Source organism: Leptidea sinapis, chromosome 34 (assembly GCF_905404315.1).
Source record: "Leptidea sinapis chromosome 34, ilLepSina1.1, whole genome shotgun sequence".
In the NCBI taxonomy this organism is placed as follows: domain Eukaryota; kingdom Metazoa; phylum Arthropoda; class Insecta; order Lepidoptera; family Pieridae; genus Leptidea; species Leptidea sinapis.
Window position 1 is genome coordinate 3,258,601 of NC_066298.1, and position 13,941 is coordinate 3,272,541.

The 13,941-nt window shown below is 38.2% G+C and overlaps 2 protein-coding genes and 1 long non-coding RNA gene across 3 annotated transcripts; 1 reads left to right on the forward strand and 2 right to left on the reverse strand.

Annotated features, from left to right (window-relative positions):
- Nucleotides 1-3,124: 3,124 nt before the first annotated feature.
- Nucleotides 3,125-5,258, forward strand: LOC126974979 (uncharacterized). Its single transcript, XM_050822753.1, has 2 exons — nt 3,125-3,451; nt 4,532-5,258. The coding sequence occupies exons 1-2, from the start codon at nt 3,125-3,127 to the stop codon at nt 5,138-5,140; spliced, it is 936 nt and encodes a 311-aa protein (XP_050678710.1). The 3' UTR covers nt 5,141-5,258.
- On the reverse strand, nt 3,244-5,907 carry LOC126974957 (putative nuclease HARBI1). The gene is made up of 2 exons (XM_050822721.1): nt 5,274-5,907; nt 3,244-4,283 (listed from the first exon to the last, which is right to left on the reverse strand). Exons 1-2 carry the CDS (start codon nt 5,679-5,681, stop codon nt 3,474-3,476), a joined length of 1,218 nt encoding a protein of 405 aa, XP_050678678.1. The 5' UTR covers nt 5,682-5,907; the 3' UTR covers nt 3,244-3,473.
- A 3,608-nt stretch (nt 5,908-9,515) lies between these two features.
- Nucleotides 9,516-10,913, reverse strand: LOC126975027 (uncharacterized). The gene is made up of 3 exons (XR_007731623.1): nt 10,555-10,913; nt 10,371-10,400; nt 9,516-9,763 (listed from the first exon to the last, which is right to left on the reverse strand). It is a non-coding gene; the product is annotated as an uncharacterized LOC126975027 (long non-coding RNA).
- Nucleotides 10,914-13,941: the final 3,028 nt, after the last annotated feature.

Below are 13,941 nucleotides of genomic sequence, written 5' to 3' on the forward strand. Positions count from 1 at the left end.
AGGAGAAAAGCTGTTTGCAAACATTTATGTGGATGACTTAATACTAGCATATAAATCAGAAATGTTGTTACGAGAAGTCAAAACAAAACTGCAAAAAGTTTTTGAGTTCGAGATATGGGTTCACTCCATCATTGCCTGGGCATACAATTCACCCATGTTGGGGGAGAAATAACATTGTCACAGGAGAATTATATTGAAAATTTAATAAATAAGTTCAACATGGCTGAATGTAAGCCAGTGTCAACGCCCATGGAGACTGGTCTGAAACTGGAGAAGGGTAATGGACTCACAGAGATGGAGAATATACCATACTAAATGTTAATTGGATCTCTAATCTACCTCGCTGTAGCCACAAGACCAGATATAATGTTTGCTGTTAGTTATTTGAGCCAATATAATACATGTTTTGATAATACACGTTGGCAAGCTGCAAAAAGGGTGATTCGTTATTTAAAAGGAACGAAGAATGTAACCATCAGATATAAACAATCAGGAATGGCACTAACAGGCATGGCTGACGCTGACTGGGCGGCATGTACCGTTGACCGTCGTTCATATACCGGTTATATTTTTAAGTATGGTGGTGGCCTTATCAGTTATGCATCAAAGAAACAAAGAACAGTGGCTTTGTCAACAGCAGAAGCCGAATATATGGCGATGACAGAAGCAACGAAGGAAGCTGTGTACTTGAAATATCTGTTGGAAGATATTGGAGTTTTTCAACAAACTGTAACGATCTATAATGATAATTTGGCTGCACAGATGTTAGCAAACAATCAAATGACTGGTAAGAGATCGAAACATATCAGTATAAAGGAACATTTTATACGGGATTGTGTCCAGAAGAAATTAGTGACCACCCGTTACAAGGACACAGAACATATGGAGGCAGACCTTTTTACAAAGGCATTACCACAACCAAGATTGTTAAAGCTTCTAAAGATGATAGGCGTCACTCAGACCTGAAGGTCATCGTGAGAGGGAGTATCATAGAGGTCTTACTCATTGAAGAAAAAATTTGTGACTTTTGGTAACTATGACTACAAAGCAGTTATTACGTTGTCATGAGAATAAAAAGTTGTGATTAATTTATAAAATTGTTTTCTTATATTAAATAATGGTGAATGCACTGATTTGCTCATAGTCTACTGCTGATACTCTGCTCTATCTCATATAACAATATGCTTACATTGGGGCAAGAGAATTTGTGTAAAAGTGGGTCAATATTATTATTATATTCTCTTTATTACAATTTCATCTTCTTTTCTACATTTATATATATAACATATTTATAAAAAAACAATATTACAAATATAAATATAAAAAATAGAGTCCCGCCGGCGTTGGTTCACGACAATTCCGCCGGTGGTTAGGGCGACAGACTGAGGAACTTCCGTACGATGCGTGCCGTTCCCAAAACAGCTGCTTTCTGTAACTGACCCTTTATCCAGTTATTAATTGAGAGCCTCTTGAGATGATAGTCGCTCTTTGCTATAAGACCGTTAACGGAAACGACTATTGGGACAATTATTGTTGAATCAACATCAGTATGTCAGTAACCTCGTGTACTAAGTCTAGGTACTTCGACAATTTGTCTATTTCAGCTTTCACAAGGTTATCATCACACGGAACGGTGATATCTCTAACCGATCTACCAACACAATATCAGGCTTATTAGCTATGATAGTTCTGTCCGTGATGATAGATGATAGGTCCCAGTAGAGCTTGGCACGGCTGTTTTCCAGAACTGGCTCCGGAGTATACTTATAATACGGGACTTCAAAATGCACAAGATTGTATCGAAGAGCAAGTTGCTGATGGATAATCCTGGCTACTTGGTTGTGTCTGTCCAAATGGAGAGTATTTGCACACATTGGCAAGACGAGAACAACCGGAAATAATATGTCTGATAGACTCACCAGGATGATGGCACGCCCGACATATGTCTACTGTGCCATCCTTCATGATGTATTTTTGGTAGTTATTTGTCTTGATAACTTCATCAGCAATTACACAGGCAAAACCTTCAGTTTCCCCAAAGAGGTCACCAAATCGTAGCCAGGTCACAGACGAAATCGTGTCTACATCAGGTCCGTAGAGAGCCCGGTAAAACCGTCCATGAAGCTCTTTTCCCCTCCACACATTCATGCGATCTTGAGTAGGTACTGGAGTATCACCGGTTTTCGCCAATTCTCTTTGGATAAACAGAGCGGAGTAAGTCCATTGTCTACTGCCACAATTTCTCGATGCACTGCCCATTTTTTACGTAGGAAATATTCCCTGAGATTATACAGCTCATGATTATGCAGGTTTTTGGTACTTAGAAACCCTCGGCCTCCACATTTCCGTGGGATGTATAATGTCATCAAAGATGGGCGTGGATGGTGCATCCGGTATGTCGTCAGTAGTTTACGGACCTTTCTATCTAGGGCGTCAAGCTCGGTCTGAGTCCACTTTAGTATGCCGAAAGTGTATATTAATAGGGGCATTACCCAGCTGTTGAAAGCACGTACCTTGTTTCCACCAGATAGGAGACTTTTTAAAACTTTAGTTAGTCGGTTAAAGAAACGTTCGTCACCAGCTGTTTAATGTCCCTATCAAAAAATCCGAGGCATTCTGATATACCAAGGTATTTGTAGGTTTCAGTCGCACTAAGTGATTTGAGAAATAATGACTCTGAGAGTTGTATATGTCGTTATTTACAACCCGGCCTCTAAGTACATGTATGGTCGCACATTTATCCACACTGAATTCCATTCCGATGTCATGACTAAATGTTTGCGTGACATTTAATAACGATATCAAGTCCTGTTTATTCCGTGCATATAATGGTGCTCCCACATTGCCGTTAGAAAATGTTTAATAACGTTAGTAAACATTTGTTAGCAAACATTTAATCACAAATAAATTTTCATGTTAGAAAATGTTTAGTAATGTTAGTAAAATGTGTTATCTTTTGTTTGTAAACATTTTATAAGGGTGATGGCGGGATAGGCGGTGCGGTGCGGTGGGGGTTAGAGTACGCAGGTCGCTGCGCGTGGTGTCTCGCTTGTCAGTTCCTTTGTGTCAGCGTGCATCGCTGTGCGTGTGTATTAGTGGTTGCGCGTGCGCCAAGCAATAAAATATGTCCGGTAATTGGAATAACGATGATGTTTACAAACTGATTGAAATGTTTCAAGCAAGAGAAGTACTATGGAACACGATGTCAGAGAGCTACAAAGACCGAAATAAAAAACACGATGCTTGGATGGAAATTGCCAGTGAATTTAATATGGATAAAAAAGTAATTGAAAAAAAGATTCGATCACTCGTAGGTCAATTTAACCGAGAATGTAAATCTAATAAATCTGGTGCAGGAGCTAATGAGTCAAGTAAATGGTTTGCATTTAAAAAACTCATGTTCCTTAAAGGCAAAAATATTCCAAGTTTAACTGTCGATGGAGGGTTGCAGGTGAGTTTTATTTTAACGTCTTTTAATAATATTTAGATGCCCAGTCCAAAAACCCTTCATTTGAAAAATATTCTGCGAATTCTTTTCTTATTTCTTTCCCATCATCTGTCAGGGATTCACATGCTTCAAGTGGTGTTAATTGCTGCTGTTCTAATCTCCATTGTCCATCGATACGTGTACCAGTTACTATGTCATCTCCATCATAGTATTGAGATGGAGCGTAAATCATGCTCGATTCAGTTTTTCTTATAAAATTATGCAGTAGCACGCATGTCATAATTAAAGTAGTAGTTTTTTCTGGATCTAATAATATTGTAGTTCGTAAAACTCTAAATCTGGCTGACAAAATCCCAAATGCGTTCTCTACTGTTCTCCTCGCACGACTCAGTCTATAACTGAAGATTCTTTCCTTAGAATTGCTATCCTGTGGTCCTGGAAAAGGTTTTAATAAGTGTTTTTGTAAAGGGAACGCATCATCTGTTACGAACACATAAGGAAGAGGTTTGTTTCTGCCTGGTAGTGAGCTGTCACTGGGTATTTTTAAACTATTGTCGTTAATTTTATTTCGAAATTTTGTGTTTGCGAAAACTCCGCCATCACTTATGCGTCCTTGGCAGCCAATATTCACGTACAGAAAGTTGTATTCTGCGTCCACTATCGCTAAAAGTACAACGCTGTAAAATCCTTTATAGTTGTAATATTCACTGCCGCTATCAATTGGCTTTTGTATGGCTACGTGCTTTCCATCGATACTTCCTAAGCAATTTGGGAAATTCCATTTTTCTTCAAATGAATTTGCCACGTGTAGCCACTCTTGAGGTGTTGTTGGTATCTGGAACAAAAATAGAAGATTAAGAAATAGGCGCGAAAAATAAATTTATAACTCGTTATTCTAACAAATTTTATTGGATATTTTTATTAAGTATGAAATATTAATAGAATACACTATAAAAAAATATGATTTCAGTTAAGGGTTGTTAAGTAATAGAAAAAGAAAATCGCGGTTATAGATTTTTTTACAATTTTAGCTAATTTGACGCGCCTATAACTTGAAATTATCGTTTAGTTCTATTCTTTCAGGGTAACGAAGAAAACAGAATTGCTTCAGAAAACACTCTCAGTTTGAACGAAACAGGAAATACTGTCACTGATGAAACTACGGGCACGCCTTTCGCCACCCCAAAACCATTTCGGAAAAGAAGACGGCCTGAAGTAGAACAAGATCCAACACAACAAGAAGCTGTAAATATTTTACAAAGAATGTACGAATCTAGAAAAAGCAGGGATGAAAATGACGCATTTGGAGAGTATGTCTCGATGAAACTGAAACAAATAAAAAACAGTCATGCTAAGAATACTGCTCAACATCACATTAACAATATTTTGTACAATGCGACAATGGGACAATATGATTTTCCAACAACCTTTACAGACCCAACCGCTAGTAGTTCCTGGGGATACAACTCTGAACCAAATCTATCCACTTTTTCGGAAAATAATGCTGACTGTAGCTCGAGAGGATACTACACCGCACCGAGTCCCTCGGCTTCATTTGAAACCAGTTCTTCGGATAACTCCAGGACACATACTCGTACCAGCGCAAGAACACAGAGTCCGTCTAATTTATCGGAATCAAGCCAAGATTCGACCCAATCATTAAACGATTTGTTGGAATCAATCAAAAATTAAAAAATACATGTTTGGTTTGTTAAGTATTAAAAAAATTATTAGTAAGGTAAGATAGGTACCTACCTAAAGTATGATTAGATTAGATCATATTAAAAGTAAATAAAAAAATAATTAAAAATGTTGTTTGACTTACCTGTATGTATTCCTTTAAAACCTCATTGAGAGCCTCGCACACTTCTGGTACGATAATAGATATCACTTGGTCTGACAACTTGAACACATTTCCAAGACTTTTATAACTGCTACCAGTTGCCAAAAATCTTAACGTTACCGCAAGTCTTTCCGTCACACTTACAGATTTTCTAAATGTAGTGTCTCGTTTGCCTATTTTTGCCCCAATTAAATTTTGTAGATATTCAAATTCGGAACTGTTCATTCTTATAAAATCTTTTAAGCAACCATCAATACCTAAATCCTTGAGATAGTCTGTGGCACTATATTTTCCTCTAGCTTTTAGCGTTTGGCGCATCCAATAAGAGCGCTTTTTCTTCTTTTTTAAACAAAAAATAAAAGCTATTCCAATGAGCAAATCTTCTTCCATTTTCGTGTAGACGTCCTCAGCCCTCAGAAGGCGAAACCAAACTGCGAGCCAATACTAGATGTTATAAAATGTTTAAACATTTTCCATCAATGTAGGAGCACTTATAACATGTAACAGTTTCTAACAAAGTGCAACAATTGTTAACATTTGTTAGTAAATGTTTTGGTGTTATAAAATGTTTACAAACATTTTATAACGGCAATGTGGGAGCACCATAACTTTAGATCATCCATATTTATTTATTTATTTAAAATCAACAAGACAAACACTAACAAAAGTATAATAATATTATTACAATAAATAATAAATTCTAAGTGTTGGCTTAATTATAGGTGTTAAACACATCTCAAAAACATAGACACAAACATATTTAATTAAAATGAATACAAACATTGTCGGAATATTTAAAAATTGAATTAAACGTAAATGAATAAGAAATCAATAATATTATATAATAATTAAAACATGCATCATTTCACAACCATATAAAACAGACTAAAACTTATCAGTATTTATAAATCATTTGAATAAAATATACTTTTTGACTATAATTTACAAAAAAAAAAAACAAAAAATTATGAATATAAATGAAATAAATTCCGTTTAAATGACGAAATATTGTCTGAAAATATATCAATATCAACTTTTTTTATCTTTTTCTTCATCCTTTTCTTTATTAACAGTAGTTGTTATGACACCAATACATTTCTTAACCCAACATCGATCTATTAATTGGAGAATAGCGTCTTTGACGTGAGCGTGTGCTTTTTTCTACGAATGGCATAAAAGACAATCCATATATAAGAGGTGAGAAATTATTTCTCCTCGCTTACGAAACTGAAACCCTAACCTAGTATTCCTTAGTAGAACATCTAAGGGATTCAGAGCTAGGCAAAACCACAAAGGACTTAGACTATCACCCTGATAGATACCCCGCTCAATCTTTATAGGTTCCGAAATGTTAAGATTCCCCGCCGCATCATGGAGACATAGAGCTGTGGTCCACTGCCTTATAGATGAGCCAAGAAAGGCAGACAGAACATTATCTACTTTGTACAGTTCCAGTACTCGTCTCGACCATGTATGAGGCATCGAATCATAGGTCTTCTTATAATCAATCCAAGCGGCAGAGAGGTTCTTCTTATTTCGACGAACCTGTTGGTTAACAGCCATGTCAATGAGGAGGAGCTCCTTTGTACCACGGGACCCAACCTTACATCCATCTTGAGCAGGGTCTAAAATTTTATTTTCACAAAAATGTTTATTTAATTTTGATGTCAATATGGATGTAAGGAGCTTATAGATTGTGGGTAAGCATGTTATTGGTCGAAAGTTTCTAGGTTCCATGGCACTACCCGATTTATGGAGCAGAATTGCGAAGGGAAAGCGATTGGAAATTGAATAGAGGTGATTCCTGTAGTCATAAAAGAAGGGAGGGATTCCGATTGAATGGCTTCCTGATATTGTTTAGCTAAGCACCCGTGTGAAGACCGCAACCATTTCAACCAAAAATTTTGTAATCCATCTGGCCCTAAGCACCCGTGTGAAGACCGCAACCATTTCAACCAAAAATTTTGTAATCCATCTGGCCCTGGGGTTTTCCAGTTGTGGGTTAAACAAATTGCGTTTGTGACATCAAGAGGACTAATAACAACAGGCGCCATAGGTTGCAACTGTTCACACGAGCGCTCAACGGTATTCATACATTCATTGTCAGTGTGGGTGATGGGCACCGACCAAATATTTTTCCAAAAAGAATACATCTCATCCACATTTGGCAGGTGAACATCAGTACTACCGGGTGCGTTGTCTTCCCAACTTCTATATACCTTTCTTTGGTCACTTTGGAAGGTGCGATTCTGATTATATCTATCGGCGCGTTTTTTATAGCGACGGATCAGGTTCGCCCACGCGGAAACCTTCTGCTTTAGATAGTCAATTCGTTCCGTGACACAGGTACTATAATGTTTAGGTTTTATATTTGTTCCAGCAAAGGCCTGCGTCACAAAACGCATGACTCTTGCGCGGGTATTACCCGATCTAAAACAGATTAGTTTGCCTATCTTGGTTCTAGCAGCATTGATACGTTGTTCGATCCTTTTTTGCCAATGAGGTGTTTCACCAGCGAACCGTGCCCCCCTATCAGAATCCGGAAACCTGACATGAGCGACCCGGCATGCTGCAATGGCTGCACAGTAAAGGATCGAATGTGTATCAGCAAGGTCTTGGCTAGATTGTAAATAGGTATCAAGTATACGATCCAGAGCCACAACTAACGATATGTTACGATTTTGCGTAGGAAAACGGGGAAGTCGTGGTTTCCCAGAAGCTGGTATTTGTCTGAACTCGTGAATCGAATCTTCCAAAGCCCTCCTCGTAGCATCATCCAACACGTTGTTGCGTTTAATAAACCGCACTTGATCAGACAGTCGTTGAGTCGTAACGGTCATTCCTGGTTCAAGGATCTGAAACAGAGAAAGCATTCGGGAACGATACGCAGTGAGGTTTGTTTCCCTTTCTGTAGCCCCATAGTACGCTCGCATGACATTTGCGTTGATAATATTCGTCCATCTCATGCGGCGCACTGCACCACCGACGGCGGGAGCCGGATGCAGGACAGGGCGTCCCACTGACCCCAGGCGCTGCCGCGGTGGCCTCCCTCGGCGCGGCGCAGGTGCTCGACGTGGCGCTGGAGGCAGCAGCTCGTCATCACTACTCGACGTATCGTTCTCCGGGGGGTTGGCGTACACCTCCTCAGACGACGCGGAGTCATTTGGTGAAACGGGCTGCGGTGTTGGGCGTGCGTGCTTTGTGTTACTCCTTGTTAACATAAACTATATCACTGGTTCACTGGTCACATGTTTTCTTCCTTTTTGTCTATATTTAAATTTATGCATTTCTCAATTTTGGTGTACTTTCATGGGTGTTCCTTATTATAATATAGTACTTTTTGATATAATTTTTAATATAATTCCAATAAAATAGGTAAAAAATTGTATTTTCTAATTTTGATGGAAAAAATCGTGACACTTCACTTCAATAGCCAAGGAGGTATTATTATTATTACAAATGCATAGTCGGGATGAGGGAATTCAGGATTCAAGTAGTTGTCAAAATGCAACTCAGTGCGCTTTTGATCACAATGAGATGGGTTTCAAGCTACCTTTAATACAAGTAGCTAAGTTCAACGAATCATACTTTCGCTGGATGGAATTTCGCTATACATTTAGATCATTAATTCATGAGAATAATAGAATTAGTTCAATAAATAAATTCCACTACTTACTTCGTATTTCGATGGTGAAGCAGCCCGAATTGTATCAAACCTAGAGGTATCTTCTGATAATTACAAGGAAGCTTAGAACCTGTTACTTGAGGGTTACGACAGTAAACGGTTATTGATTAGTCACCATTTAAGTGCACTGTTTAATATTAATTCTATACCCAAGAAGTCTGAGAAATCACTACGCTTACTGGTCGACCGTATAACAAAATATCTGCGTACTCTTCCCAACTTGGGACAAGCTACAGAACACGGGGACGTAATAATAATCCACTTAGTAGCTTCCAAATTGGATAATCATACTTTTGGCAAATGGGAAGAACACCGTAACGCGCTTATTACTGACACACCTAGTCTAAAGGACTTCTTTAAATTTTTGAATGAATGTGCTTCTGTATTAGTCTTTAAATCGTAATAAGACATAACACCTCTAAACATACTCATATTAAGCAGCGTCAGGAAATTACTTCTAACAAACAGAAACATAACCTTTCTAAATCATACGCGTACATTAGTAATAGCTACAATCATACACAACCTCAAGCGTCGTCATCATATCTCTGCCCGTGTTGTAATTCTGCTGACCATAGGATATACGACTGCCCTTCTTTTAAGGCAAACGGAGCCGTTCCTTTAACAAACCCCAATATTTCCACTGAGACACTAGCCAATTGTAGCAATCAACCAAGCTCTTTTATCTACCGCCTTGATCAAAGTTGTAAATCCAAACACTACTCAATCTGAAACAGTTCGGACTCTACTTGAATGTGGGAGCTAATCTTCTTTTATTAGCTTGAACCTGAAACAAAGGTTGTCTTTAAAGGCTAATCCTATTAACGCTACAAAAATAATCGGTTTTGGCAACAATGACTCAGGCACAGTATCTGAATGTTGCATTGCCCAGTTAAAATCGAAAAGTTCATCATTTAATATTACTTCAAACTTTTTAATAATGAATAAACTAATAACGGGTGCAGTACCACAAATATTTATAAATAATAAGTCATTTAATTTTCCAGATTATATTATCTTAGCTGATCCCAGTTTCGGCCTTCTTCTATAGATGTACTCATAGGCTCAGATTTTGTTTTGGTATTTAATAGGTTGTGAGCAGCGGTCATTAGGACCCAACCTTCCTAAATCACATAATTCAATGTTAGGATGGTTGATTGGGGGTCCTCTGCGGCATAAACAAGACGTAGGTAATATTAAATCTAATAATATACTTGCAAATGCTTGTCACATTAACAACATAGAACACATAAGTAGATACTGGGAATTGGAAGAAATCACATCAAAATCACACTTAAGTGAAGGCGAGCAAGTATATGAAGACCATTTTTTGAAGCACACTTGCCGCCTAGAGAATGGCAGATTTTCGGTTAAATTACCTCTTATTGACTCACCTGATTGTCTGGGTGACTCCTTCAATCAAGCTAAAAAAAAGGTTTTATAATTTAGAACGCAGGTTCAGAAGGCAGCCCGATATTAAATCGCAATATGTGCAGTTCATTAGACAATATGAGGAGTTAGGTCATCTCTCTGAAATTTCATTTAATAATTTAAAACTAAGCTTATGCTACTTCTTACCTCATCATCCAGTTTTCAAGGAAGACAGCGAGACCACAAAAATTAGAGTGGTTTTTAATGCGTTGGCTCGCACTACCTCTGGTCTCAGTGTCAACGACATACAAATGACGAGGCCTCAAATTCAGGACTCCCTTTCTCCATACTAATTCGAGCACAGTTTTACAAGTATATCATTGCGGGTGAAGTTGAGAAGTTATTCCGTCGAGTGGAATTGGAAAATTCCGATCGGAATCTTCAGCAAATAGTATGGAGAGAAAAAGATCATCAACCCCTCAGAATTCTACGCTTAAATACTGTTACTTACGGTTTCGCAAGTGCCAGCTATTTGAGCACGAGATGCCTCTGGCAGTTTGGAGAGGAGTACGAGGATCCGCTTATTAAAACAATAATACAGCGCGATTTTTATGTAGACGACTTAATTACAGGCAGCAATTCCGAAAATGAACTCAAATATATACAACAAGCTGTGTCAGATGCATTAAAAACAGGCTGCTTTAATTTGTGAAAATACAAATCAAATTCACAATCTGTTCTTAAATCTTGCTGTGAAAACTCTACAGATTCAGATCTGATCATTAGTGAATCTTCAAATGCTCTTGGTTTAGGATGGAATTCTAGAGCAGATTGCTTACATTATTCGTTTGAAGTTCCTCCAGCCAATGACAAAATTACGAAACGCTATATTTTATCGTCATTATTCAAAATCTTCGACCCGCTTGGTTTGGTGAGCCCCTGTATTATAATACCTAAATTAATAATGCAGCAACTTTGGCTTGATAAGGTCGGATGGGATGAATATGTTTCTAAAGAATTAGAAAAGTCTTGGCGTAAATTTTCTAGTGATTTGTTTAATCTATCTCTTATTAAGATACCAAGACTGGTTCTGTGCCACTCACCTATTGTGACGGAGTTGCATACTTTCAGCGATGCCTCTCAAAAGGCATACGGTGCCTGTGTCTATGTTAGGTCCATTGATGGCGCAGGTAAGTACAACTTAACTACTTGGTTAAGTACAACCTCTAGAAAATTAAAAACTTTCGTAGCTAATAGAGTAGCAGAAATACTAGAACATACAAATCTATCTAGTTGGCGCTATGTACCTATGACAACCCAGCTGATCTGGTTTCACGCGGTGTCTACCCAGAAGACTTAAAGAACCATAAAATGTGGTTGCCAGGGCCTGATTTTTTATATAAGGAAGAAATTTATTGGCCCACATTACTTAATTCTGAAATTAATGATTGTGAAATTCCTGAAATAAAATTAAATTTAGCTAAAATCGAAAGCAATTCATCTGACAATATAATTCTATTTGATAAATATAGTAGTTTATATAAAATTAAACGTGATTACGCATATATATTAAGATATTTTTATAATTTACAGAAGCCTAAATCACTTACACGTTTTGGAGCTCTTAGCCTCCAGGAACTGCAATCTTCATTTCAACTTTTTTTCCGTAAGGCACAACAGCAATCTTTTCCGCTTGAATATATCTTTCTAAAGGGAAGTCCATTAGTACAAGGTCTAACATTATTTCACTCACACATGGATGCAGATTATTTAATTCGCGTGGGGGGTCGTCTGAACTCTTCAAATGTACCATATCAAAGTAAACATCCTATTTTGCTACAATCCTCTCATCATCTCACTAAATTAATATTTGAAAGGGAACACATTCACCAATTACATGCTGGACCACAGCTGCTTCTTGCGTGCGTTAGACAGTATGTGTGGCCTATTAATGGTCGGCACCTCGCCAGGAAAACTGTTCATAACTGCATTTTATGTAAAAAGACACAGGGTAAGACCTTATCACCCTTAATGGGGAATTTACCACCACAGCGCGTTACGGTGGATTTTCCATTTCCTAGTGTAGGAATAGATTTTGCTGGACTTTTTCTTGTCTTAAGTAGGACTCTCGAAGGACTCCTTCATCCTTACTTTACGTAGATTCATATCTCGCCGGGGTAGGCCTGCAGTAATTCAAATTCAAATTCAATTGTCTTCACTCCTTCGTACGCTCCCCACTTTGTTGGCATTTGGGAGGCCGGGGTCAAGTCGGCAAAATTTCACATTAGACGTGTGATGGGCAACACACATATAACTTTCGAGGAATTATCCACATTGTTAGCAAAAGTGGAGGCCGTTAAAATAGTCGCCCACTTTATCCTATGTCCACCGACCCAAATGACCTTCTTTTCCTCACCCCAGGGCACTTCCTGCTTGGACGCCCGCTGGCTGCGCTACCTTCACCAAGCTTAGATGATTGCAAGGCTCTCAATTGAAGTGATACCATCGGATAGAACAAATCCGGCAGCATTTTTGGCGTGGATGGCAGAAAGAAAGTCCGAACTCCAACAAAGATCAAAATGGAGGACTAATGACTCTTCCCAGTATTGCTAAAGGAGGACAACCTGCCACCACTATGCTGGCGTATGGGCCGCATCATGAACCTCTTTCCTGGCCCTGATGGTGTAAGCCATGTAGCTGACGTTCAAACTACGCATGGATGTTACCCGAGGCCCTTCACACGACTCTGCCCCTTACTAGCCGCGGAGGAACTCATCGAGAGTTTAAAATTCGGAGACTTTCAACGGCCGGGAGGATGTTCAGGCATCTAAAAACGTGCACGGCGGTACTTCAAAACGCGTCAATATTTTTCTAACATTACCCACAATGTTGTGGTTGGATCTGTCACATGGATTTAATAGACACGTAATGGTCGTTGCTCGCATCATTCTTTGTAAGAAACTTCTATTGTAATTAACGAGTACTTACATTAAACCGTTTTCTACAATTTATCCGATATTATCATTTTAAATAAGTACTCCAGTGTACGAGTAACGTACATTATTTATCTCAAATGGTTACTTATCTATCAAATTTGATAAAATATTTACTACGTGAATCAGAAAGGGTGTAAGTAACATCCCCTCAATGCCACTTTATATAAGTCATATACAATAGTGTGGTGATGTTTAATCCTTTGTGTCCCTCTACATCTTTGAAAAATTATTCTTTATTTTGACAATGCGTCCATATATAGCGTACTTTTTATATCTTATAATATATCGGCAATCTTAATAAATTGTAAATATGTACATCACCTAGTTTTTCTGTAATTAAGCACTAACCTTAAACGCGATTCGTTTCTTTCATCATCACCAGCCGGAAGACCACTGCTGGACGAAGATTATTGATTTGATGAAAATAAAAATACTTTCATCTTGTTGAACAGAAAAGAAAATATTCTCATTTCTTAATCGTGAACTCAAGAAAACCTATAGCCGGCGGATGCATGGAACTTTGAACTTGTGGACACAGTGGTCTTCATGGGTATCACGTTAGATAAAAAGCTTCAGTGGGGTCCACATATTGCCCAAC

Coding starts and splice junctions, on each gene's coding strand:
- LOC126974979 (XM_050822753.1), top strand. CDS start 3,125: ATGTCCGGTAATTGGAATAACGATGATGTTTACAAACTGATTGAAATG. Junction 3,452..4,531: donor CTGTCGATGGAGGGTTGCAG/GTGAGTTTTATT, acceptor CTATTCTTTCAG/GGTAACGAAGAAAACAGAAT.
- LOC126974957 (XM_050822721.1), bottom strand. CDS start 5,681: ATGGAAGAAGATTTGCTCATTGGAATAGCTTTTATTTTTTGTTTAAAA. Junction 4,284..5,273: donor TTTTAAAGGAATACATACAG/GTAAGTCAAACA, acceptor TTTTTGTTCCAG/ATACCAACAACACCTCAAGA.